At 35.6% G+C, this 26,449-nt stretch overlaps 2 protein-coding genes across 5 annotated transcripts; both read left to right on the forward strand.

Annotated features, from left to right (window-relative positions):
• The first annotated feature begins 2,635 nt into the window (after window positions 1-2,635).
• On the forward strand, window positions 2,636-5,447 carry LOC113319358. The gene is made up of 2 exons (XM_026567627.1): window positions 2,636-3,818; window positions 3,936-5,447. The coding sequence occupies exons 1-2, from the start codon at window positions 2,755-2,757 to the stop codon at window positions 5,176-5,178; spliced, it is 2,307 nt and encodes a 768-aa protein (XP_026423412.1). The 5' UTR covers window positions 2,636-2,754; the 3' UTR covers window positions 5,179-5,447.
• Window positions 5,448-8,625: 3,178 nt separating this feature from the next.
• LOC113317631 (25S rRNA (cytosine-C(5))-methyltransferase nop2-like) lies at window positions 8,626-16,931 on the forward strand. 4 transcript variants are annotated; one of them, XM_026565784.1, is made up of 11 exons: window positions 8,626-8,935; window positions 9,073-9,142; window positions 10,320-10,421; window positions 11,527-11,619; window positions 11,700-11,785; window positions 11,873-11,972; window positions 14,510-14,589; window positions 14,661-14,741; window positions 14,996-15,048; window positions 15,621-15,729; window positions 16,523-16,931. In XM_026565784.1, exons 4-10 carry the CDS (start codon window positions 11,551-11,553, stop codon window positions 15,641-15,643), a joined length of 492 nt encoding a protein of 163 aa, XP_026421569.1. In that variant the 5' UTR covers window positions 8,626-8,935; window positions 9,073-9,142; window positions 10,320-10,421; window positions 11,527-11,550; the 3' UTR covers window positions 15,644-15,729; window positions 16,523-16,931. The 4 variants fall into 4 exon arrangements, 3 of the variants coding, with proteins under 3 accessions (XP_026421569.1, XP_026421568.1, XP_026421570.1); XM_026565783.1 differs by having other exon boundaries at window positions 16,601-16,931; XM_026565785.1 differs by lacking the exon at window positions 14,510-14,589 and adding an exon at window positions 14,316-14,369 and having other exon boundaries at window positions 11,716-11,785; window positions 16,601-16,931.
• The last annotated feature ends 9,518 nt before the right edge of the window (window positions 16,932-26,449 follow it).

Raw genomic sequence — 26,449 nt, forward strand, 5'->3', positions numbered from 1 at the left:
ATGTAACTTCAAAAAGAAGCGGGCTAAAAAGAAACACCTTGCCAATAAAATATAAAATATACTATTGTTGTCAACTGAGAAGTAAGAAAATATGAAACATTAACATGGAGTAAAGTTTTCACTCCTATTAGTGAAGGAGTCCTGGGTATTAGAAGACTAGAAGTGATCAACAAAGCATATTGATGAGAATGATGTGGAGAATGATAACTTCAGAATATGATTGCTCAAAATTGTTTGCTGCAAAAGTTTAAGGATAAAACTGGTCAGTGGATTACAAAGTGGAAGTTGTCTTCAGTTTGGCATTGATTGAAGTGGGCTTGGCAAGCACTCAAAATCTGATGTAAGATGGTGCATTGGTGATGGAGAACATATATCAATGCGGTTTGATATTTGGATAGGTGATGGTCCATTTATAGATGTAGTAGGGTACTCATATTATGTTAAGAGTCACCTCAACCTGAAAGTGAAGGAATTATTACTTCATAATAACTGGCTATTCCCACTGAATTACATAGTAGTTTGCCTTTCTACTTGCCAGTTGTGTCTGGTAGTAAAGATAAAATGATATGGAGTGGAGATTTGAAAGGGAATATTTTTCAACAACAACAGCAGCTAATAAAATTTGAAACAGAGAACCTATTTTACATTGGCCTTCAAAAATTTAGAAACCATCTTATATCCTGGGATTGCAAGCATTGTATGAAAGATACAACAAGGAGTTTATGTTGATGATGAAAAGATGCTGAGTAAAGGTCTCAATATGGTTTCAAGATGTTGCATCTACAAACAACATCAAGACAGTATGTCCCACCTATTATGGTTCTGCAGTTTCAACACAAGAATCTGGCAATGGTATAATGTTTTCAATTTCTTAAGTCCATTTTCCTTTGGTGATGTTTTATGATCTTCAAAGCAGAGAGCCCCATCATTAAAGAAATTTGATTAAAAACAACTTGTTTTACAATCACAGAGTTATGATTTCAGAAAAATAGGATGTTGTTTGAGAAAATACAACCTAATCAAAACTGCTTTAAGAGTAGAATCACGAGTTTAGTCCATTATGGTAGTTATATATAGAATGAAAGACACTAGGTGCAATCAAGATTATATATGACTCAAACATTTTAAACTTCTTTAATATTGTTCAGAGAAGCACTAAGAACAATTCAATCAAGGACTGTTATTGTCTTATAAAATATGTGTTATTTTGTTGTGATGGTATTCTAGTTAGGACTTCAGGAAATGCAGGTTTTGTTTTGTTGCAAGAAGCCATGACCGTCAGGTTCTTAGTACAATCTCTGGAGGTCTTGTAATTGTTATTAATTACATAGCAGAAGTCACGACTGTAGTGTGGGATATAGAACTGATGTATGATTACCAAAATTTATACTTGGTCTTGGTCGGTGGCTAAAACTGATGTATGATTACCGAAAATCTACCTTGACCATGGTCGGCTCTGAAGCACTCTTGTTAAAATTAGCCGCCGATACTTTTGTCAGGAGCTAGGGTTTCTCTTTGTCTTCGAACTCCATGGAGAAACCAGAGTTGGCATCTTCAAATCAAAGAAGTAAACGCAAATCTCCCCCATCACCAAATCCAGCACCTTGGCTAGTAATCCCATATGGAAAAGGTGAGAAATTTCAAGCTTTTTATAATATTTCTGAACCAAATGACACAAGTTGTAGAAAATTCATACCAGAATTGGCAGAAGAATTCTCATCAAGGTTGGTCAATTATTCTTTGTGATGATGATGAATTTGATTACACACCATGGACTTATGGGGATTGCTTTTTATGGAACCCATTGTCTATGAAGACTATCAATTTACCTTCTTTTCTCTATTAGTATACATTAGATGGGTATTCTTTTAAAGATTCTGTATTGTCTTCACCTCCTAGTTCAGTTATGTCACACAAAGTTCGGTTACGTCACAAAAACTTCAGTTCGTCACAAAAAAAGTTCGGGTTCGTCACAAAAAAAGTTCGATTATGTCGCAAAAAAGTTCGGTTTCATCACAAAAAAGTTCGGTTACGTCGCAATTTTTTTCTCCTAACCGAACTTTTCTCTGAAAGAAAAACTCCATTAAAGCTGAGTTCGACTATCTATGTTTTCTGAAACACTAGCCGAAGTACACCTACAGATGAGTTCGACTACCTGTTCTTCAGATGTCGTAGTCGAACTTTTTTAACCAAACCGAAATCAATTTGTAAATTGTTCATTTTTAGGAATGTTTTGGCCAATTCAAGCATCGTTAACTAAATTTGAAGTATCCGTGAATATCCAAAACATCATACTCTTGTTGTGGCTCTTAAACAAAAGATCTAACTTTTTTTATTCCCAAACCCTCATCTTCATCTCAATAATTCTTCTTTTGAAAAAAATCAACTTATTAATTTAATCTCACTAATCATTATACTAACTTAATTAGAAAGGGTAAAGGGGTAATTTTGATACTAAAATAAATATATGGGTAAGGAGTGTTTCACTTTACTTCCAAATATCCACCCAAAAAAAAAAATAGTAGTCCGAACAAAACGGGGTAGTGCCTAAAAAATCGTTCTTCAACTTCCCATGTAAGTGGGCTTGATAAGAAACGAAAACCCAAATTTATACTTCGTCTTGGTCGGTGGCTAAAACTGATGTATGATTACCGAAAATCTACCTTGACCGTGGTCGGCTCTGAAACACTCTTGTTAAGATTAGCCGCCGATACTTCTGTCAGGAGCTAGGGTTTCTCTTTGTCTTCAACCTCCATGGAGAAACCAGAGTTAGCATCTTCAAATCAAAGAAGTAAACGCAAATCTCCCCCATCTCCAAATCCAGCACCTTGGCTAGTAATCCCATATGGAAAAGGTGAGAAATTTCAAGCTTTTTACAATATTTCTGAACCAAACGACACAAGCTGTAGAAAATTCATACCAGAATTGAAAGGGAAATCTTCTTGGCAGAAGAATTCTCATCAAGGTTGGTCAATTATACTTTGTGATGATGATGAATTTGATTACACACCATGGAAGTATGGGGATTGCTTTTTGTGGAATCCATTGTCAATGGAGACTATCAATTTACCTTCTTTTCTGTATTGGTATACATTAGATGGATATTCTTTTAATGATTGTGTGTTGTCTTCACCTCTTAAGACTGATGATGATGCTGGGAATGGAAATTCCATGGTTTTTATGCTCTTTGGTGGAGAAAAAGTTGGGAAGGATATACTTGTGTATTGTAATTCAGGTGACAAAGAATGGAGAACGTATATGATCGGCGGCGTATACGAGCTTCTATCGATGTGTTACTTTAAAGGTAAATTGTATATAATGTGCAATGGGGATGATCATTTAGAGATAGATATAGAACATGGGTCTCAGCCTAGAATTCTCTGTGTGAATAAATTCGCTGTTAGTTTCGATTTCAGACATGCAGCAATAGGGGCAATCTGTGGTTCTCAACATATTACATATTATGTGGAGTCTTGGGACGGAATTTTCAAGATTGATCAAGTTTTTATTAGTAGAGGTGTTTATGAATATTGTGTTACCAATATGGTGATATCAAAGTTGGATTTCGATTCAATGGCTTGGGTGGAAGTTAAGAGTTTGGATGATCATGTCTTTTTTCTAAACCGAACTACTAGACTGTCTTGCTCGGCCAAGGAGTTGGGTTTTACACGGGGTTATGTGTATTTTACACAACCTGATGAGATGAGCTTCTATAAGTATGACTTGGAAGATAAAAGTATTATGCTTTCACTGCCATGTCCAGATCTACCAAATCCATGGTTCTCGCCCAACTGGCTCATGATTCCTACAACACTCAGGTAAGTTAAAGAACTTTATTTGCATTTGTATCTATTCTCATTTGTATGGAGAACATATGGACTTTGCTAACCGATGCATATTGGAGATCCGTAACTCTTGCTTTCTTCGATTTGTAGGGTCGGTGGTAGAAGAAGAGTAACAAAAGATATGTTATGTAACAAGGATGATGGAAGTCATGTCTTGAGGGCAGTGGAAAACAGAATAGATTTAAAGTACGGTGATAAGAAACTGGATTATCAAGATGCAAGACATTGGGTTTTACAGAATGATCACATGGTGCAGTTGATATCTGATTATCTAACTCCGTTAGATTACATACATTTCCGTGCAGTTTGTAGAAACTACCGATCGATAATTCCATTGGTGAATCGCGGTAGATCCTGTTCTACTAAGTGTTTAGATGCCACCAGTCTGTCCCCGTGGATGGTTTTCTCCAAGGATAATGAAGCGGTCTACAGTTTCATAAACCCAATGCATAATAATGAGAATTACCTCGTGAGCATCCCTGAACTGTTACAAGGTTCAACAATTCGCTATTCGAAAGGAAGTTGGTTACTGATGTCAAAAGGTCTCACTGGTGTGTTATTCTACAATCCCTTCACGAAATACACCATTAAACTTCCAGACTTACCAGATGTTGATACTGGTTATTTGTTCCAAGGTATCTGTTTCTCGTCCTTGCCGACATCTTCAGATTGCACTGTTTTTGCCATTAGTAGTAACACGATGGATACAGTTTATGTTAGTTGTATTAAACGAGGAGACGAAATGTGGACATATTCTATCGTTGCTAGTGTTTATTCACCTCCCAATAGAATAAACGTGAAATTCGAGCCGGCTCTTAACAGTCCAATTTTCTACAATGGAAATTTTTATTGCTTGGATATGAATGGAACTTTAGGAGTATTCACATTAGAGAATGGCACAGAATGGGAAGTTTTGTCAATGATACCTCGGCCTAACCTTGATTTGATATATACGAGTTACTTGGTGGAGTTCGAAGGACAACTTTTATCTGTTCTTCTAGGGCATTACGGAAAATGGGTTCGGCTACTTAAATTGGATTTGGATGAAATGGTTTGGATTGAAGTTGAACATTTGGGACGGCATATGCTGTTTATTAGCAGCACATCTTGTATCGCAACAATTGCTCCGACTAGTGAAATGGAGAACAAAATCTACTTTCCTAGGTTGCAGAACGAAGGAATTCTATATTACTCTCTCGATTCCGGTAAATATCATTCTCTTGGGAGTGAACATTATAGTAAAGATTATTGCAACTCGACTGAGAACTTAAGGTGCAGCTGGATAGAACCTAATTGGTCTGTGATTACGCAGCCAAATTTTGACTGGTCCTAGCATTTAGAAATACATTGGGTAGATTATTTGCTTACTTCTGAGAGACAGTTTGAATTCTTTATTGTGTTTGTCTTTTCACTGGAGAGGGATTTACTTTCAGTAATTTTTTCATGCCATTTTATTAGTTTGGCCTGTTTAATCCACTTTTCTGCACTTCCACTGTCACTATCTGAGCTAGCAGCCATGTCTGACACCTCCAATAATATTGTATTCCATAATAATATACTGCACAGCCAAGCAGCCATATGTAACAAATATACAGTTAATTATGTCTGTGTTTGATGCTAGTAAAGAATGTGTGACGCGATGATCTGACAACCCCAGTGTTCTATCCGGTTTAAAGAAATTGTCTGTGTCTGTGGTAACCCCCAGGACTGGGTTACCACAGAGAAGAAGCATAAACATGATTTATGTCAAAGCGAGTCATAACTGAGCATTAAGCAGAGTCGGCAAATCAGTTGTCAGGCCATTGCATAGAAGTAAGAACTCCTTTTTGCGATTATTTGGGAGGATGGAGCCTGAGTACATGCTACCTTGAAGAAATAGGGGTGTTGGCTGATTCATCCCTCACTCATTATGTGGTTGCGCTACATTTCTCCATAATGCATCCCTCTCCACTTAGCTTTCAAAGCTCTGCTTGTACATCTCAGGTTTTTAACACCCAATCCTCCCATCTTCTCCGGTTTACAGATCTTGCTCCAAGCTACCAAACACGTCTTTTTCTTGTTCTCATTCATTTGAGTCCTAAAAAAAATTTCTCATCAACCTAGTAAGTTTCAATTCAACGCTAGCAGCCATATGATTGAGAGCAAGGTAATAAGTTGGCCAACTAGACCGACAACTTTTAATAAGTACCAACCTCCCTGTCTTGGATAAAAATCTCGTTTTCCATGTTGCTAACTTCACCTCCATTCTCTGAATTATCTCATCCCACACATGTACACTTCTTAAATTGGCTCCCAAAGGAAGACCAAGATATTAATAATCCACTTTACATCCCAGCTCCAAATTTGAGAGGTTCTCGTGGAGAAAAGGAGTACCACCAAAGGTGAGTTTTGAGGTTTGGGTATATTTTGCGAAGGCTTTCAAGGTGATATTTTAAGTTTTTTCATGCCCGGAAGGGGAATAATCTAAGAGGACGGTCTAGAGAAATATGGTGGAAGAGGAGTAAAAGATCCTTTGGTGGCCAAGGAAAGGAAGTGGACGAGCTTTGCTTACTAGTTAAATAAACCATTTTAATCTGGCTTTATGAGTCATAAATATATTTTTAACAAAAAAAATAACAACAAAATAAACCGACAGAAACAAAACGGCTGGGCCCCTGCTAAACTCCTGAGAGGCAGGACCCATTGGTGACCACAAATCCCAAAAATACGTGAAGGGTGTTTTTTTTTGCGGCTCGTGTAGAATCACTGTATTTTTAAAGGTTATGACGTAAGCTTACTAGTTAAATAAACCATTTTAATCCGACTTTATGACCAAGATATTTTTAAAGGTTATTATGCAAGTCAAAATTTGTTCTATTGGGAAAAGCATTCTAATGTGTCTGGTTTTCTTGTGTTTTCTTTTAAGTTATGAAGATTTATCTGCTTAAATATACTAGCTCGATTCTTATTAATTATCCAGCATTTAATTTGGTGAATGTATTACCCCATCCATTTTATTGATTATTATTCAAAATTCATTTCTGATTTTACTATTCTACTTAGACTGTGTTTTAATTCTTAGAAATTTGTGTTCTTAATTAAAAGTTGATCTCATTTATTCTTACCTAATTTTAGAATTTAGAAATGAAGATAATAGCTTGGAATGTGCAGGGTTGTGGTAACCTTTTCACTCAGAATCATCTAAGAAAGATTATTAACATAGATAAACCAGAAACCTTATTCCTGTCTGAAACCAAATCACACTTCTGAGTGAATACCCTAAGATACATATTGTAGACCCTATATGATTAGCAGGGGGTCTAGCCTTAGCCTGGGTGGATGGTTTCTATTTTGAAATTGTCCAATGGAACATTAATATGATAAAATATCCTAGTACAAACAAACTCATAATCAAAAAATGGTTATTAACTTGTTTTTATGGTAACCCCTATCCTTCCTCTAGAAACATAGCTTGGGACTTCATCACATAAATTTCAGAACATGTAGATAAAAATTCACTTCCTTAGATTATTCTAGGAGATACGAATATGATTTTTGATCAAAATGAAAAACTAGGAGGTCTACCTTTTAAGAAATCAGATTGTGCTTATTATCAAAACATTTTATATAGTGCATGCAATTATGATATGGGCTTCATAGGTTATGAATTCACATGCAACAATCATAGGAAAGATGGGGCTAATACACAGGAAAGATTAGATAGGGCAGTTGCCAATGCTGATTGGAACCTACAATTTCCCAATGCAGAAGTTAAATATTTAGTGGCAGTAGGCACTGATCATAGCCCCATTGTCTTAACTATGGAGAACAGTTATGTAAAATTTGAAGTAACCTGGCAGAAAGAAGCATCCTGTGTTCAAACTATAAAGAACACATGGAATCATGTTATTACTGATAATTCTGTTGCTTCCTTAGTGTCTAACTTATATACTTTAAGTACAAATTTAGACTTTTAGAAGAAAAAAAATATATTTGGGCTTCCCTCTAAATAGATAAAAAAGATTCTAACACAAATAAATAAAATTAATATTTCCAATTTTGTCTATAAGAAGGAAGAGAAGATTCATGAAAAACTAGTTCAATTAGAAAAGCTTTTATGATGCTCAAGAAGTGATAGCAAAACAACAATCAAAAGATAACTTGGTACAATTAGGGGAGAACAATACAAAATATTTTCATACGAAAACTTTACAAGGAAGAAAATGAAATACCATATAATGTTTGAAGAAAAATAATAATGAATTAACCTTTAAAAAAACGGAGATGAAAACAGTTTTATCTGATTATTACATTAATCTTTTTTCTAAAGAACTTGATCCTCAACGTCTTGACCCAATACTTTTTCAGCATATTCAATCATGTACCTTCATCAGAAGAAATCTTAAATGTGTTAAAAGAACCTAAAACCAAATAAATCCTCTGGATCTGATGGTTTTCCTGCTACCTTCTTTAAATAAAATTGGGGTATTGTAAGGGAACATGTAATTTTTACTATCCAATATTTTTTTTAGAACAAGTGAATTACATCCTAATTTAAATAAAACTTTCTCTTTATGATTCCTAAATGTAGGCACTAGAGACCCTAAGGACCCTAAGTTACGCGGGTCATGCGAAATCAATGTTGGAAATTTATATCAGGGTACATACACCCATGGTTAAAAAAATCTTGCGTCAGCTTCTGCTGGTAACATTCTCTCAGTCGCTAAACAGTGTACACACGTCTATTCCGATATTTCTTTTAGCTCGAGAAGGGATAGGTATTTGCCTAGCCATTTGCGATGTACATCGACGCCAGCGCTGGCTCTAGGCAATCCCGGGTGTCATGTGGTGTATTCTCTCCCTCTCTCTCCCTCTCGCTTTCTTCTTGAAACCATCGACCGCAAAATAGAAAACCTCTTTCTCTTTCCCAATCAAGAATTTCTGCATCTCTTTGAATCCTGTAGAAACTTCATCATTCATTATACCTCTTCTTTAGGGTTTTCATTTTAGGAATATGTTTAAGGTTTCATTTTCTATTTGTTTTTTGCTCTTTAAGAAAACAAATCACTCACACTCTCTGCAAGTAACAGCCATGGGACCTCGAATCAGAGGTAAAAAACACATTTCTTACTCTTCTTTCTTCATGTTGATTATCTATTTACTGTCTAGTAGTTCTAATCCAGTGTATTTTTGGGATTCTTTTTTATTGGTTTTGACCTAATTTCAATATTTGGGTCACCGATAATAGGTTGGACTGGTCGATTATGATTCTCAAGTTCCAATTGGTGCTACTCCAGCTCCAGACTGGTTACTAAATGGTAATTATTTTCAAGTTGCAATTAGCCCATGGCAATGTTGCAACATTGTTCAGCTGTAGCTTGTAGGATGCTTATGATTTTCTACATTTTGTTCATATGCAGCTGCAAAGGGCAACCTTTTTTTCTTACCAGTTATGGCCCTTGCTTCTCAATAAAATGAAAAGGGTGGTAGATATGCCCTAAGTACAGCACATTGTTCATGGGTGCTTTCTTAGTTTATTGCGATTTTTAATATTAAACTGATTCACCATTGAGTAACACTAAACATAATTAGCGTGGTTAAGCATACTTTTCTAATTTGGACTTCAAATGTGCTTGATATTCCTTTAGTTAATAATAACGTGTTTATTCAAATTCCCAATGTTTAGTTCTCTAAAAAAAATAGTCTCACGTCTCCTAGAACTTTTCACATCATGTACATCACTTGCTGTTCTACCACCAATTTGCTGTCTACATGTGGTGCCATATCTCTTTTTTATTTCTTTTTGTACAGTGTTATGCGCTTGTCACTCATTATTCCAGTAAAATACCTGTCTTTCGGAATATTTTAGCTAGATACAGTTTTATTAAATGGTTTACATTCACTATGAATGAAATGAACTAGCACCAAATTGTTTTTTGTTTTTTAATTTACTTTTAGGGTTTTTGTTCCCTTACCTATTTAGGTTTCCATTGTCACATGAAACATGCTAATACACTAAATCTAATCTTTAATGATAAAGATTAGTGATAAAATTGAATTTACCAATGGGCAATTATTGATGTTTTTCCAGTCTGTCTTACCATTTGTCAAAAATTCACATGTCGACTAGTCGAAAACTAGTTCCGATTGTCTACTCTGCTACTTACTAATTGGCTGATTTTGTCTACCCTGCTACTTACTAATGGGCTGTTTGTGACACGATAGATGGACAATACCATAAGTTGAGAGTAGATGACTGCATAGTAATTGGATTCTGTACAACGTGAAAACATTTTTAATCTAGTTACAGTTTATGAGGTGTGCATATACAATTATCGCATGCATTTTTTATAGAGCCACCCTTTACTTTGTGTGCTGTATGCATCAGAATCCACATGCCTGTCTTTGGTTTTATTTATTCCCTCTTCAGATGCATGTCTCCTCCAAATTTACTTGTAATGTTTTTCTTACTATTTTTTTTTTCTTTTTCTTAAGGAATTGTTTATGCAAATGGGATAAAGGAATCTAGACTCAAGTCATGTACCGCAAATTTGCAACGGATGGGAGGGACTAAACTATTGTCTACGTGGGAAGGAGGTTAGTTTGGTTTTCCTTATCATTACATACCAAAATTTATTTATTGAGGTATCTAATTATTGAATATTGAGTTACCAGAATAGGATTATTGAGTTAAACAAGTTTAATAATTATAGAACATTGCGAATCTATGTTTACTTTGTTTAGACATTCAAAATGGCTTTCACAAATACACATTTGCCATACTACGTTGCAGGATCCCACTTTATGTGTTTTAGTGATGGAATATAAAAAAATCTTTCTATTCAGTGGGAGTAGTATTATTTTTCAGATTAGTAGGTTCTTATCCTGTAAATAATATTGTATATCACATATAACTTCATTGCATACGTCATTTCTCATGTTAATGTTGGGACATAATATGGTACATGTTCACAAGGAGGAGGAGTAAGTTTGATCTCATGGATGCTTTGTCCAAATTATTCCAATGTCACTCTACAACAAAGGGTTGCAGTTAACAAATGTCCATTTTGGTGATATTCTTTTTAAAGATCTGCTCAAAATTGAAATCATTGACCCATCTTGGAACCTTGTAATTGTTAATTTAGCTCCCTAAGGTTGGGGATGAACACCATCTATCAGGTGTTACTGGATGCACCTTTCAGTGAGAATAAGTGACCTTGGCTTTTGCATTGCCACCTTTCTCTCGTGGAGCTGTTCCTGTTATATGCTTGTCATTATATAGGAGCTTACTGAGTCTGGTTAGTTAAAGCACAAAAAGTATGGAAGATATACAAAATTTTTTGTTCTTGCAGAAGGTAGATTCTTCCTTTCTGTTAGCGCAAGAAGTTGCTGTAACATCCAGGTTATGATCCAATTGGCCGTTTTTGAAAGTGGTGATTGCTCTCCGTTTTAGAGTCATATAAGCTCAAACATGGATATCAATTTCCTATCTTTCAATAAATGTGCTGATGACAGCAGAACTCAAAAATTAAGTTTTCCCGGTTGATGAACCCTTCTTCTATCATGTCATCTTGATTGGCATCCCTGTTCCCCTCCTAATTTGCTCGTTCCTATATACATTTCAATCATTTGTGTTATCTGAATCACCCTTTCCTTACAGTGTATGAACCTGATAAATTGTTAATTCATGGTTCTGTTGCAGCAACTGATTCTTGCAGCTATCAGAATGGTTGATGCTAGTTCCAAACCTGGCGGATACATAGTTTACTCAACTTGCTCTATAACGATTCCGAAGGTTTTTGCAATTCCCTAGTTAAAGTCGTAACCAATATGTTAATTCTTTTTTACGCAACAGTCTAAACTTACTGCTTGCAGAATGAAGCGATTATAGATTGTGCTCTCAAGAAGAGGGATGAACAATTCGTGCCATGTGGGCAAGATTTTGGACGCCCTGCCCCTGGGTAAGTTTCAATAGTTCACTGTTCGCATGAATCCCTGATGAATATAATATATTATCCCACTTCTTTAACCTTCTTGGTTACTTCCAGATTTACTCGCTTTAGAAAGCACCGGTTTCACTCTTCATTGGACAACACTAGGCGTTTTTACCCTCATGTTCCAAGCGTGGATGGTTTTTTCATGGCCAAGGTATTGTTGCACTTTATCTCGTAATTTACACAATAATGTGCGCAAGCATTCATGCATATTGGTTGGAGTTTGTTTGAAAATAATAGAAAAGATACGTGATTATTAGAAAAACCTAGCCCTTTTCCTAACTTCTTTTTAAACAAAGTTGTATATAGACGCTACGTTGATGTCTAGGAACAAGTCAAATTAGGTATGTGTCAAAGTTAATTACCATTCTTCCTCTGGATGCCTAGTAAAGTTTTGGGAGTGTTATGAAACATACCGCATCTAAGTCACTAACACTAACTGTTTATATTTAAGTGGTGAACATTTTGGGATGGTGTTGTTCTCAGAACTCGTTTTCAGGATATCTGTATCAATTCCCACGCCTGTAGTCAGAAAATTTATGTACATTTTGTGGCAACACTGAAGTATCCGAAAACCACATGCACACTACAAATGTGCTAGTACCAAATAGCATTAGATGGTACTTGGATACACTTTGAAAAGTTGCTTTATGATCAGTCAAAAAGTAACTTTTCAAAGTGTATCCAAACACCCTCTAGTGCTATTTGGTATTAGCGAAAAGCCAGAAGTTAATTATTGGAACACAATTATAGAATGTCCTTTTCAAGCAAATTGTTTTTGCTTCTAACTTCCGGGATCGACTTCTGCTATTGGAGAAGCAGAGCACTTCTGGTATCCAAACACACTCTTAGTGCCTTACCTAAGTGCTCTCATCTCTCTCTCCTATTCTCCTGCTGGGTCACAAAATAGAAAACCTCTATCTTTCCCAATCATGGGTGCTTTCTTAGTTTATTGCGATTTTTAATATTAAACTGATTCACCGTTGAGCAACACTAAACATAATTAGCGTGGTTAAGCATACTTTTCTAATTTGGACTTCAAATGTGCTTGATATTCCTTTAGTTTATAATAATCTGTTTATTCAAATTTCCAATGTTGGTTCTGAGAAAAAGTAGGCTTCCTGAACTGTTCACATTTCCTAGAACTTTTCACATCATGTACATCACATGCTGTTCTACCACCAATTTGCTGTCTAAATGTGATGCCATATCTCTTTTTTATTTCTTTTTGTACAGTGTTATGCGCTTGTCACTCATCATTCCAGTAAAATACCTGTCTTTTGGAATATTTTAGCTAGATATAGTTTTATTAAATGGCTTACTTTCACTATGAATGAAATGAACTAGCAACAAATTGCTTTTTTTTTATTATTCAACATTTACTTTTAGGGTTTTCGTTCCCTCACCTATTTAGGCTTCCATTGTCACATGAAACATGCTAATATACTAAATCTAATCTTTAATGGTAAAGATTAGTGATAGAAATTAAATTTACCAATGGGCAATTAGTGATGTTTTTCCAGTCTGTCTTACCATTTGTATTAAATTCACATGTCGACTAGTCGAAAACTAGTTTTCGATTGTCTACTCTGCTACTTGCTAATTGGCTGATTTTGTCTACTCTGCTACTTATTAATGGGCTGCTCATGACAATACCTTAAGTTTAGAGTGGGTGACTATACAATAATCTACTTATTAATCTAGTTATAGTTTATGTGGTGTGCATATACAATAATGGCATGCGTTTTTTATAGAGCCACCCTTTACTTTGTGTGCTGTATGCATCGAAGTTAATTACCAGTTTTCCTCTGGATGCCTAGTAAAGTTTTGGGAGTGTTATGAAATATACCACATCTAAGTGTTTAACACTAACTGTTTATTTTCAAGTGGTGAACATTTTGGGAGGGTGTTGATCGCAGAACTCGTTTTCAGGATATCTTTATCAATTCCCATGCCTGTAGTCAGAAAAATCATGTACGTTTTGTGGCAACACTGAAGTATCAGAAAACCACATGCACTCGTTTTCAGGAATCTGTATCAATTCCCATGCCTGTAGTCAGAAAAATCATGTACGTTTTGTGGCAATACCAAATAGCATTAAAGGGTGTTTGGATACACTTTGAAAAGTTGCTTTTCGATCAGTCAAAAAGTAACTTTTCAAAGTGTATCCAAACACCCTCTAATGCTATTTGGTATTAGCGAAAAGCCAGAAGTTAGTTTTGGGAACACAATTATAGAATGTCCTTTTCAAGCAAATTGTTTTTGCTTCTAACTTCCGGGATTGACTTCGGCTATTGGAGAAGCAGAGCACTTCTGGTATCTAAACACAGTCTTAGTGCCTTACCTAAGTGCTCTCGTCTCTCGCTCTATTCTGCATCTCATCTTATTCCGTAGAAACTTCATCATCCGCCATATTTCTTGTCTTGATCAGTTATTAGGGTTTTCATTTGAGGAATATGCTAATATTTCATATTTTCTCTGTTTTTCGCTCTCTAAGAAAAACAAATCACACATACTCTACAAGTAGCAGCTATGGGACCTTCAATCAGAGGTGTAACACATTTCTTACTCCTTTGTTCATGTTTATTTACTGTCTATTCTTACTCCTTTGTTCATGTTTATTTACTGTCTATACGTTGTTGGATTTGACCTAATTTGAGTATTGGCCTCACATGATGTAATCATTAACAGGTTGGATTGGTCGTATATGATTCTCAAATTCCAGTTGGTGTTACTCCAAAATACATGGCTGGTGATTTGCAACTAGACATGTCAGTGTTGCAACATTGTTTGGCAGAGGCTTTTGGATGCTTATGATTTTTTACATTTTGTTCATATGCAGCTGCAAGGTGCAAGCAGCAAGCTCCATTTTACCTGCTACGTCCCTTGCTCCTCGAGATAATGAAAGGGTGGTAGATATGGCGTAAGTACCGCGTTCATAGGTACTTTTTTTAGCTTATTTCGATTTTTATTTTCGTACTGATTCACCATTTGAGTAATATGAAACATGATGTAGTGCGGTTGAGCATACTTCTCAAGTTTGGACTTCTAGTGTCTGCTTTGAACTGTTCAAGTCTCCTAGAACTTTTCATATACGAACATTTCATGCTGTTCAACCACCATTTTGCTTTTTGAATTTGATGCCATATCTCCTTCTATTTCTATTCTCTCTTTCAGGGCTGCACCTGGTGGTAAGACAACCTATATTGCAACTCATATGAAGAACTGTGGTATGCTCCTCTCACTCACTATTCCTGTCATTCCAAATATTTTAGCTTGATACATTCTTATTAAAGGGCTTACTCTCACTATGGCTTACTAGTACTAAATTGTGTTTTATTATTCACATTATCTTTCAAGGTTTTCATTTCCTTACCTATTTAGGTTTCCTCTGTCACATCAAACATGCTAATTATAACTTTAAATGGTAAAGATTAGTGATAAAATCGAACATACCTATGGGCAAGGATTGAGGTTTTTCTGGCGTGTCTTACCATTTGTCAAAAATCCACATGTCTACTAGTCGAGAACTAGCTCCCAGATTCTGTCTACATACTGTGCTGCTTACAGGATAGAGGGATGATAAAATAAGTTAAGATAATTACATTTTATAAGGTGTTATATACTGTTTTGGCATGCACCCTTTTTATAGAATTTTTGTGAAGCCACCCTTTACTTTGTAATTTGTATGCTGTATGCATCAGAATTTGCATGTCTGTTTGTTATTTTGTTTGTTCCCTTCAGATGCATGTTTTCCCAGAATTTTACTTGTAATTCTCAGTTGCTTACTCTGTTTAATCAGGAATTATTTATGCAATGAGATAAAGAAATCTAGACTCAAGTCACTTACTGCAAATTTGCAATGGATGGGAGTGATTAACACTATTCTCTATAGCTACGGTGGGAAGAAGGTTAGTTTGATTTTTCTTATTATTTCTTGCCAAAATTAGATTATTGAGTTATCTAATTATTGACTATTGAGTTACCAAAATAAGATTATTGAGTTAAAGAAGTCTTCTTGATAGGGAACATTGTGAATCTATGTCTAGACGTTCGAAATCGCTTTCACAAGTGCCCATTTCCCTTAATATTTTAGGTTAATATTGCAGAGTCCCACTTCACGTGTTTTAGTGATGAAGTATAAAAAAATCTCTCTGTTCAGTGGGAACAATATATTACTTCAGATTAATAGGTTCTTATCCTGTTAAGAATTTAATTTATCCCGTATAAATTCATCGCGTACATCATTTCTCGTGATGGAACATAATATGGTACTTGTCCACGAGGGTTCATTGATGGATATGACCAAAATATTTCAATGTCACTCTAGAACAAAGGTTGCAGCTAGTGAATGTTGTATTATTAAACATGCGTTTTGGTGATATTCTTGTTAAAGGTCTGCTTAAAATTGAAATCATTGACCCATCTCGGAACCTTGTATAACTCGATCATGTTTTGGAGCGAGACAATTAAGTTTCATCTACAAGGTATTTAATAACATTTAAATGTTAATTTCAGCTCCCTAATGGTAGTTATTGCTAGAAACAGATTTGGTTCTAGTTTCTAGGCATCATATGGTTCAGCCTTCCTGGTAGTGCTGGTAAAGGTCCGGCAATGTATGTGGTTGTTATGGTTTCTGTTTCGATTGCCTAGTCATTGTCGTGATTTTAAACTCGTCAAGGTTTTGCTGTTTGTATTGTTTAGAGATATACAAAGTTTGTCTGCAAGAGGTTCATTGATTTCATTGCACTGCTGAGTTGATATTTTGTTGCTCAAATGAAGCTTGGAAGTTGGAGCAGAGAAAGGAGGAGGAGAAGAAGTCCCTGACAATGCTCGGAGAGGATGGGGACATCGACACTGGAGTAGGTTCAAGACCTAAAACTTTTGGTCTCTTTCCTAGTGGTTCTTTGAATAGCAAAACTAACAGTTGGTCTACTCGCTTAGACATTGATGTGTAAGATGATCAGAGACTGAACTAGCTAATTTCAGAATGAATTGTTACTCCTTTTAGAGTCTCCTAGTAGTTTTCTATAGGTCTTAAATTTGGTAATTTTTCTAGACCCATAAAAAGAATCATAGGGCTATTTAACCAATTTATTGTATTTTTAATGAACCCCCACCGAGTTCCTGTACCCAAGTAATCGTGAACTTTCACGACATATGATTTGCTCTTATGAGATTATGAACGAAGGAAATTCATTACAGATTATACGCACCAAGACTTAGCAATGACCTTAAGTTATTCCTCTTTAGTGCATAATAAACCATACAATTTAAGCATAACTAAACCATACAATTTAATAATATGGATTACTAATCGGATGCAACTTTAAGAAAACAGTCATTAACTTAACTAAATCAAGATTTGATGCTAAATCATAGAAAAAGCTAAGATATCATACACTAGCAAGTGATTCCATATAAGCAGATCTCAAAGCCATTTTTCTCAAGTGACAATACTCATTTTACAACCAAAAACAGTGCACAATGCATGAAAGTTTAAAACCCATGCCTGCCATCATGATTCCATTAATGAAAAAACTCGTGAGTACTATACTAGATCACCTAATTGATGTTTAGCATTATTTCCTTATAAACAAAGGTTTGGTTGAACTAGGTGCCTACACCGGGAAACTTAGGAAATAGATGATACACCTAAGATTGATCTGATGATATTTGTATAAGATTATCATGTTTAAAAAAAAAAAAAAAAAAAAAAAAAAAAAAAAAAAAAAAAAAAAAAAAAAAAAAAAAAAAAAAAAAAAAATCTATTAGAGAGGAGTGTGAGACACTGAAGAAAACTAGAATTTATTGGAAGTTTAGGATTGTGTCTCAAATGATTTGAGAATGCTAGGGAGAATTGCTAAAAATAAGGAGACTCGGAGACATTCAAATGATGATAAGGACTGGGAGAGACATTCAAATGAGAGAAATGCTTAAGAGACATTCAATGTTAAAACATTATGATGATTCAAAGCATTGATCTCAAACATTGTAATGGTTCATTGAAAGTACATTAAATAATGAAACATTGTATTGTTTTAAAGCAATTCTCTTAAACATTGTGATGATTCAACATTGCTCTTCAAACTGATTTACGAATGGACACTTCTATATCCATCTATATATATATATACCCCTTACCATACCTACTCCTTCATAACTTGTTTTAGGACTCGGTTTATTTGTAGTAGTCTCACGGTCCACTACAAAACAGAAGGCCTCTTGGGACGGCCAAAAAACGTCCCAAGAGGACAAAAAACCGTCTCAAGAGGTATTAGGGACGGTTTATGTACCGTTCCCTGTTCCACCGTCACTAATACTATTTGGCCATGTTTTCTTTTTGGGACGGACATATTTTAGCCTTGATTTAAATATTTTATGACTATTAGGGACGGTCAGGCCATCACCATCCCAAATATCCTTCTTTAGGGACGGTTTTTTCAAAACAGCCGTCCCTAGAAGCTACTTGTTTTGTAGTGGTCTGTCAGCACTAGCTACTCTCGCAGAACTAAATTTTAAGATCGGAACTCATTTTGTTTTAAAGTTGTCTCGCGCGCCTTCTCAACAATATTTTAAAATCAGGAGCGAAAAAATGGCTGCAAAAAACACTGACATATACTCATCATCGATAACAAAGAAACTGCGCAGCATCGATACGTTGGTTCAATTCTTACGGGAGCAAAACTCGAGCGATTCTCCAACAGTAAGTCAATTTTGATTCTAGTCTCAAGCTATTAGGGTTTTATTTCGATTCTAAGGTTTCTAGTCATAATTCTTGAAACCTACTTTTCTGTTTTCAATTTTGATTTTATTTCTCTGAAACCTTCTCTCTTTCAATTTGTGTTGTTCCAGTTGGATCAGGAATCACAACTAGGGATAATGAAGTTAATAGACAATGGCGTCAAGGTATACACATTGATTCAAAAATCAACATTTAATCAAAATTTCTTCTTTTTTTGTTATAAATGATAAATTCTGGTGATCAAACAGGCACTCGAGGAACAATATTCTAAACCTCATCTAAGAAAATGCCCTTGATAAACATGAGCATAGAGAAAGACAACAACTCTGAATGAGATAAAATCTCTCAGTATATTGCAATGGGTAAAAGCACCCATCTTATAAAGGATTACAACAGATAAAATAAGAAGAAAATATACAAAGATATATGACCATAATTGATCGTATAACACCTAGATAACAAGGATATATACTCTATAACTGTGTATATACATGCCAGGCTGTCAAGATATTATGATATCTCTATATGCTTGAAGTGATGCCTTGTGAAGTGACAGTCAATCTCTATATGCTTAGTTCTTTCATGAAAAACATCATTGTGAGTAATCTGTATAGCAGCCTTGTTATCACAAAACAATGGTGTAGGTTTACGAAGACAAATTCCCATGTCAGTAAGAAGCCACCATAACCATATAATTTCAGATGTGGTACGAGCAAGAGCTCGATATTCTGCTCCAGCACTAGAACGAGAAACTATAGATTGTTTCTTACTTCTCCAAGATATGAGAGAATCTCCCAAAAACACACAATATCTTGTAATTGAGCGTCGATCAGTGACATCTCCTTCCCAGTCAGAATATGAATAAGCTCTTAGGGTGAGATCAGACTTAGATGAAAACTGAAGACCTTGATATAAAGTCCCTTTTAAGTGCGTAGAAATCGTAAAACAACAGCGTAATGAGTAGAGCGGGGAGAAGAAATAAATTGACTTACTATATATACTGCATGACTAATATCAGGCCTAGTAATAGTCAAGTAGTTGAGACTTCCAACCAGTTGCCGATACAATGTTGGATTGGATAATAGAGTTCCATATGTTGGACTATGTCTCACATTGACTTCATGAGGAGTATCTACAACCTTAGTGTCTGTGATGCTTGCACGTTGAATGATTTCAGATGCATACTTAACCTGAGATACAAAGTATCCATTGTTGAATTTGCTCACTTCAATCCCCAGAAAGTAACTTAAGAAACCAAGATCTTTTATCTGAAAACAAGAACTGAAATATGTTTTGAGATTATTAATTCCTTCAAGATCACTGCTAGTGATAACCATGTCATCCACATATAGAAGAAGGATTACTATCCCTTTGGAAGATGATCGAGTAAACATTGCAGAGTCATAAAAGCTTTGTGTAAAACCATATTCAAGAATGGCACTGCTAAACTTTTCAAACCATGCACGAGGTGCTTGTTTAAGTCCATAAATAGCTTTACGAAGTTTACACACCTGATTTGGAGCATGAGGTAGACCATGAGGAGGTTGCATATATACCTCTTCTTGTAATGCTCCATTAAGAAAAGCATTTTTCACGTCCATCTGATGAAGATTCCACTGTTGAACAGCAGCAACAACAATGAGTGTACGAAGTGACCATGGGAGAAACATGAGTAAAAGTCTCCTCATAGTCAATCCCATACTCATGAGTATAGCCTTGAGCAACTACACGATATTTACACCTTTCTATACTGCCATATGACTTGGTTTTAACTTTGAAAACCCATCTACTGCCTACAACTGACTTTCCAGGTGGGAGATCTACCATGTCCCATGTACAAGCTTCTCTGTGTGATGTCAATTCTTCTTTCATTGAATCTTGCCAATCAGGTATAGCTGGGCTTCTCTGTAAGTTCTTGGTTCATAAAATGACATAATAGATGATAAGGAACAATGATAATCTGAGTACTTAGCTGGTGGTCTTCGGTTTCGAGGTGGCAAAACATCATCTTTAGGATCTCTTGCCAAGTCTGCATTTTTGGGCCAAGTCATAGAGTGGTCTTGATCTTCAGTATTTGGTGGATCAGCAACTAGAGGAGATGGGCTCTCAGAAGTAGATATAAAGGAAGTGCTAGGATTGGATTCACTAGAAAATGGATCAGAGTAAGTGAAAGACTCAAAAGATGAACATTTGCTGCTTGGAAGTGACTAGAAAGGAACTTTCTCCCAGAATGTAACATGACGAGAAACACGAAGCTTTCTACTAACTGGATCATAACAACGATACCCTTTTTGTTCAATACCATAGCCAAGAAAGACACACAAGACTTTGTTTTGACCAAGTTTATGACGTTCACGTTCTGGAAGGAGCAAAAAACAAGTTGAACCAAAGACTCGAAGCTCAGAATAGTTTGGTTTTTCACCATAAAGATGCTCATAAGGAGATATACCTCCAATAACGGTTGTTGGGACTCTATTGATAGTGTAAACTGTGGTAAGAACTGATTCTCCCAAAAATTGGAAGGGACAGAACCAGAGATCAACTGAGTTCTAGTTGTCTCTATAATATGACGGTGTTTACGTTTTGCAACTCCATTTTGTTCTGGAGTTTGAGTATAAGACAATTGAAGAATGGTACCTTGAGTTTTAAGAAACTCTTTGAATGGGTTAGAAATGTATTCCCCACCCTGATCAGCACGAAAGACTTTGATTACTTTACCAAACTGAGTTTTTATCATGGTTGAGAAATCAATATATAACTTTAGAAAATCAGCTCTAGAGCTGAATAAAGATACCCATGTATAACGCGAATAATCATCAATAAAACTGACATAATATAAAGCACCTCCCTTTGACATAATTGGAGATTTACCCCAGACATCAGAGTGTATAAGAGAAAATGGTTCAGTTGAGGTAGAAGTGCTAAGATTAAAGGAAAGAGCTGGTTGTTTTGCCAGTTTACAAGAGATGCAATTTGGTTCTTTATCTAACTGAGTATCTCCTAGTAAACCCTTATTGATCATATATGAAAGACGAGAAAAGGAAACATGACCTAACCTAGAATGCCAATACATGAACTGAGATGTAGTGGTGTGAGATGGAGTAGTAGTTGCAGCAACGACATGATTCTGCACTTTTGAGGGAATGATTAGAGACTAGAGTAGATATAATCGACCAACTATACGGCCTATCCCAACTAGCTTCCCAGTTTTGAGATCCTGGATAGCACAACTAATAGGATAGAAAATGATGTTAAAACCTTGATCACACAATTGTCCAATGGAAATAAGATTCATTGTGATCTTAGGAACAAGCAAAACATCTGGTACACATATGTTATTCGAGACTTTTATCACACCAATATGACTTGCTGTAACAACAGTCCCATCAACAGTATGTATCTTAGGAGCTACAATGGGATGAAAATTATCAAAGACTTTTGAGTCATAAGTCATGTGATTTTAAGCTCCAGAGTCTAGATACCAACCATTTGAGAAAATACCTGATGGAGCTGAGAAAAGAGATGCAGCATCGGAGTTGTTACCAATTGAGAGTGTCCGCTTGATCATTTCTTGTATCTCAGCAAGATTTGGCACTGAAGTTGATAAGTCACAGCTTGTAGATGTTGGTTATGCAGTTTGAGTTGATACAGACGAGGATGATGTAACATATGAGACTGGTGCAGCAATGTATCTGGTTTTCCCACCAAATCTTGTTTGTCCACCATATGAATTCTGCCTTCTCATGTTCCTGGATGATGAAGATGTGCAATTCCTTGTGGAGTGTCCCATTTCCTTGCAGTAGTTTCATTGAGTTGTAGGTGTATCTGGTGGCTCTGTTACTGGCGGAAGAGTACAATTTCTTGCCATGTGACCAAATTTCTTACAGTTATTACATTGAACCTGAGACAAGTCACGCTGTGTTGAATTATTTGTTGTATTACTTTTCTGGAAGTTGAAAGTTGGTCGCGACGAAGGCATAGCAAACACTCCTGAAGGTTCTGGCTTGATACGTTTCCGTGTTTCCTCAGTAATAAGCTCTGACAAAGGAGACTCAACAGATGAAAGAGGTGAGGGATGAAGAATAACACCTCTAACTGACTCATAATCATCTTGTATTGCCATTAAAAGTTGCACCACTCTTGTTTCTTCTCTATACTTTTCCCACAATTCTAGGTCAGTTGTCCATTTTGGCTCCATAAGAGCCAATTGATTCCAGAATACAGACATTTCAGAATGAAAATCAGAGATAGACTGATCATTTGCTTGTTTCATGGAACGTATATCTTGTTCAAGTTTATATCTTTGAGCAAAGTTTATTTGTGTGTACCTTTTTGAAATAAAATCCCATGCATCTTTTGCAACATCAAAACTGGTGAGCTGCATACTTATTGAAGTGATAACAGTGTTGCCGATCCAAGTTAAAATCTTGTGATTGTTGATTTCCCATGTTTCATTGAGATCAGTTGTTGAATCCTTGTCTTTGCTGGTGGAGCTGCTTGTTTTAGGACACTTCTATGTTCCATCAATATATTTCCACATACCTTTTCCTTTGAGAAAACTCCTCATAAGAAAAGACCAATGAGTATAGTTTGTTCCAGCGAAAACGGCTCCTGAAATTGTGCAAAAACGATGAGACAACCCATCGCCATCACGTATATTGGCGTTACCTGTTTCTTCACAAATTTTTTGAAAAATCTTATCATAAAAAGTTTTTTTTTCTTGATAAATACAATTGATTTCATCTAATGTATATAATATATAATTTCTGCAAAGTGACTCGTCTTCATCCATCGTATACTTGACACAGCGGACTCTTGTGTTTCTTAGTTGTTGTGTTTCTTGTTGTGATTGTTTTGGTGTCTGTTGTTGTTGTATTTGTTGTGGTGTTTGTTGTTGTGATCGTTGTTGTGCTCGTCGTCGTGATCGATGTTGTGAGGATGCCATATTTGTTAGAAATGAAATGTGGAGAGATGAGATTTTTTCTAGTAGATTGAGTTGATATTAATAGTTTTGTTTGAAGAAAAAAAAATTAGAGATGATATGAAATTGTGTAATTTTCAGTCCATAGTGGGAGCAAAATGAACAAACTAGTTTGTTCCTTAGGAACTGCTCTAAAAACAAACTTGAGCGGCAGATAATTAGCGGGGCCGAAACATTTTTCTCTTTCTAAATATTCCATGTGTCCCATTATATGTGAACATTTCATATTAAATTTTTGTCCCCAAAGTTGATCCGTATTTTTTTATTTGTAACTTAAGTGCATTCAAAAGATTAATTTAGGGAGTTAGTAACCCTTACATCAAGATGAGTAGAGCCATCGAATGTTGGGATATTAGTCTCAACCCTAACATTTGATTTATCTACTTCTAAAACAGAATTAATACAAGATGGAGGTTTATTCCTCCAATTGAGGATGTTTCCAAAAGATTTGGCTTCCTTTACCAATACGTCGGCTACATTGTTTGCTATTCTTGGCATAAAATAAAAACCTAAAAAATTATGACAAAGATTAAACTCTCTTTTTACTTCATCCATTATAGTCTGGTTCTGCCAGGAAATTTGAGACACTTCCCATTCAGATAATCAAAAAGGTTCTTGCAATCACCTTCCACAGTAAAGTTGGACCATCCTCTTTCTACCTCCCATTTAGCTCCCTGCAATAGTCCTAAGGCTTCTGCTTCTTCAGAGGTAGAAGCTGTGAATGGTCCTGATCTGACTTGTTCAAAGTCTCCTGCATCATTCATAAGAATTAAAGAGAAACCTGCAGGCGTATCCGCAGAAGTCCAAGCAGCATCTATATTGAGTTTCAGCTAGGTTCTTCTAGGAGGAGACCATTTATGGGTCTCATATTTGTCAGTTGATAGTTGCCTAATTGAGATATTATCCTTATACCAGGAACCTAAAAATCTTTGTATTTCTAGACCTAATTGAGCACTAGTTTGTTGTTTTTTTTTTCAAAAACTCTGTTACATCTTTCCTTCCATATGAACCAGGCTTTTGTCAAGATTATTTCTATGGATATAGTTGGGTATTTTTTTCCCTATCCATTCCTTAAAAATATCTAAGAAGGTTATGGATCTGTCAAAGTTAGGCTCTACAGGAGATGGCTCTGCAACCCAGACAGACTTGGCAAAAGGACAAATAAGCAATACATGTTCTATGGATTCTACTACATTGCAGCCAAAAGAGTAGTTAGGATGAATATCCTCCATAAATTTAGACAATTTTAGATTTGTAGAAATGGAATTATGTAAACACTTCCAAGCAAGAATTTTAATTCTTTGAGACACATTTAGATTCCATAAATTGTTCCAAAAGGAATCTGGCTGTCCTAAGTTGTAATCATTCACAGTTCTTTCAGTAAGATTTTTATACATGGACTTCACAGTAAAAACACCATATTTTGTAAGAAGCCATCTAAGAGTATCTGGTTTGTGTCTAGCTATTCTAGTATTGTTGATCTTCCTAGCAACATGTTCAGGAAACATTTCAAAAATTAAGGATGAGTTTCACTTCTTAGTGATTGGATCAATCAAATCCTTCACAAGTGTTAAGTGAGAATTAGTAACTACTAACGTTATTTTCCATTTTGGGTATCCATCTATCATCCCAAATATTAGTACTGTTACCATCACCTATTCCCCATATGTTGTTTTGTTCAACAAGTTGTATACCCCTACTTATGCATTTCCAAATCCAAGAACTAGTTGTTGGGGTTTTAGCCTTGAAAACAGAGGAGTTTCTGAAGTATCTAGGTTTTAATTGTGATACCCATAAGGATTTTGACTCAGTTATTAGTCTCCAGGCTAATTTATTTATCACTGCTAAATTAAATTTTTGAGCATTTCTGAATCCTAGCCCTCCTTTATTTTAGGTTTACAAAGACAATAATAGGATTTAGGGTAATATCCCATATAATCAGTTTCCTTGCCCCCACCAAAAATCTCTTTGTAGAGCATCTATTTTAATTGTGATTTTCTTTGGTAAAATGAAACAACTCATTTGATACCTGGCCATGCTTGCCAAAGTTGCCTTATTAAGTACCAATTTACTAGTCAGAGCTAGGATTTTGCCCATCCGATTTTGTATTTTTTGTTCCATCTTTTCAACTAGTCCATCAAAAAGTTTTATTTTTTCCTTACTAATGAAAAAGGGAGTTCTTGAGGGTTTATTTTTTCTCAGTAATTTGCTAATCATTCTCTGATGTTTTGGTTGAACTTTTTTACTAAAGAATACCCATGATTTATCAAAGTTTATTAACTGTACTGAAGCTTTGCCAAAGGATTCAATTAAAGCAAGAATATTGTGACACTCTCTGAGATCAGCTCTAATGAAAAGGGGGCAGTCATCAGCAAAAAAAGGTGAGAAATGGGACTGGTCTTAGGGGTAATTTTGATACCATTTATTAACTTCTCTTCTTCACTAGTTAAAAGCAGTCTGGAGAATATCTCCATGCAAATGATGAACAAATAAGGGGAGAGAGGATCCCCTTTCCTAAGTCCCCTAGATGGTTTGAAATACCCACTGGGCTACCATTGAGCAAAAATGCTATGGAGGAAGTTGATATGCATTGATGGATGGGTTTGCAAAAATTATTGTCAAACCCAAATGCTTTCATTGCAGTGATCAAGAATTCCCAATCTACTCTATCAAAAGCCTTGGACATATCAATCTTGGTTCCCATTCCAGCATGTTTCACTTTCTTTTTCTTAAAGGAGTGAATTATCTCTTGAGCAATAATGATATTTTCAGCGATAAGGAAAATCGCTGATATTGTAGCATAAAGGTTTTCTAATTGAGAGAGCTTATCCTTAATTTTATCTTCTTTTTTGCACACAAAATTGGAATTATTTAGGTTATCTATTTGGGACAAGATTCTTTTGAT

The sequence above is a fragment of the Papaver somniferum genome, chromosome 10 (assembly GCF_003573695.1).
Source record: "Papaver somniferum cultivar HN1 chromosome 10, ASM357369v1, whole genome shotgun sequence".
NCBI lineage: Eukaryota > Viridiplantae > Streptophyta > Magnoliopsida > Ranunculales > Papaveraceae > Papaver > Papaver somniferum.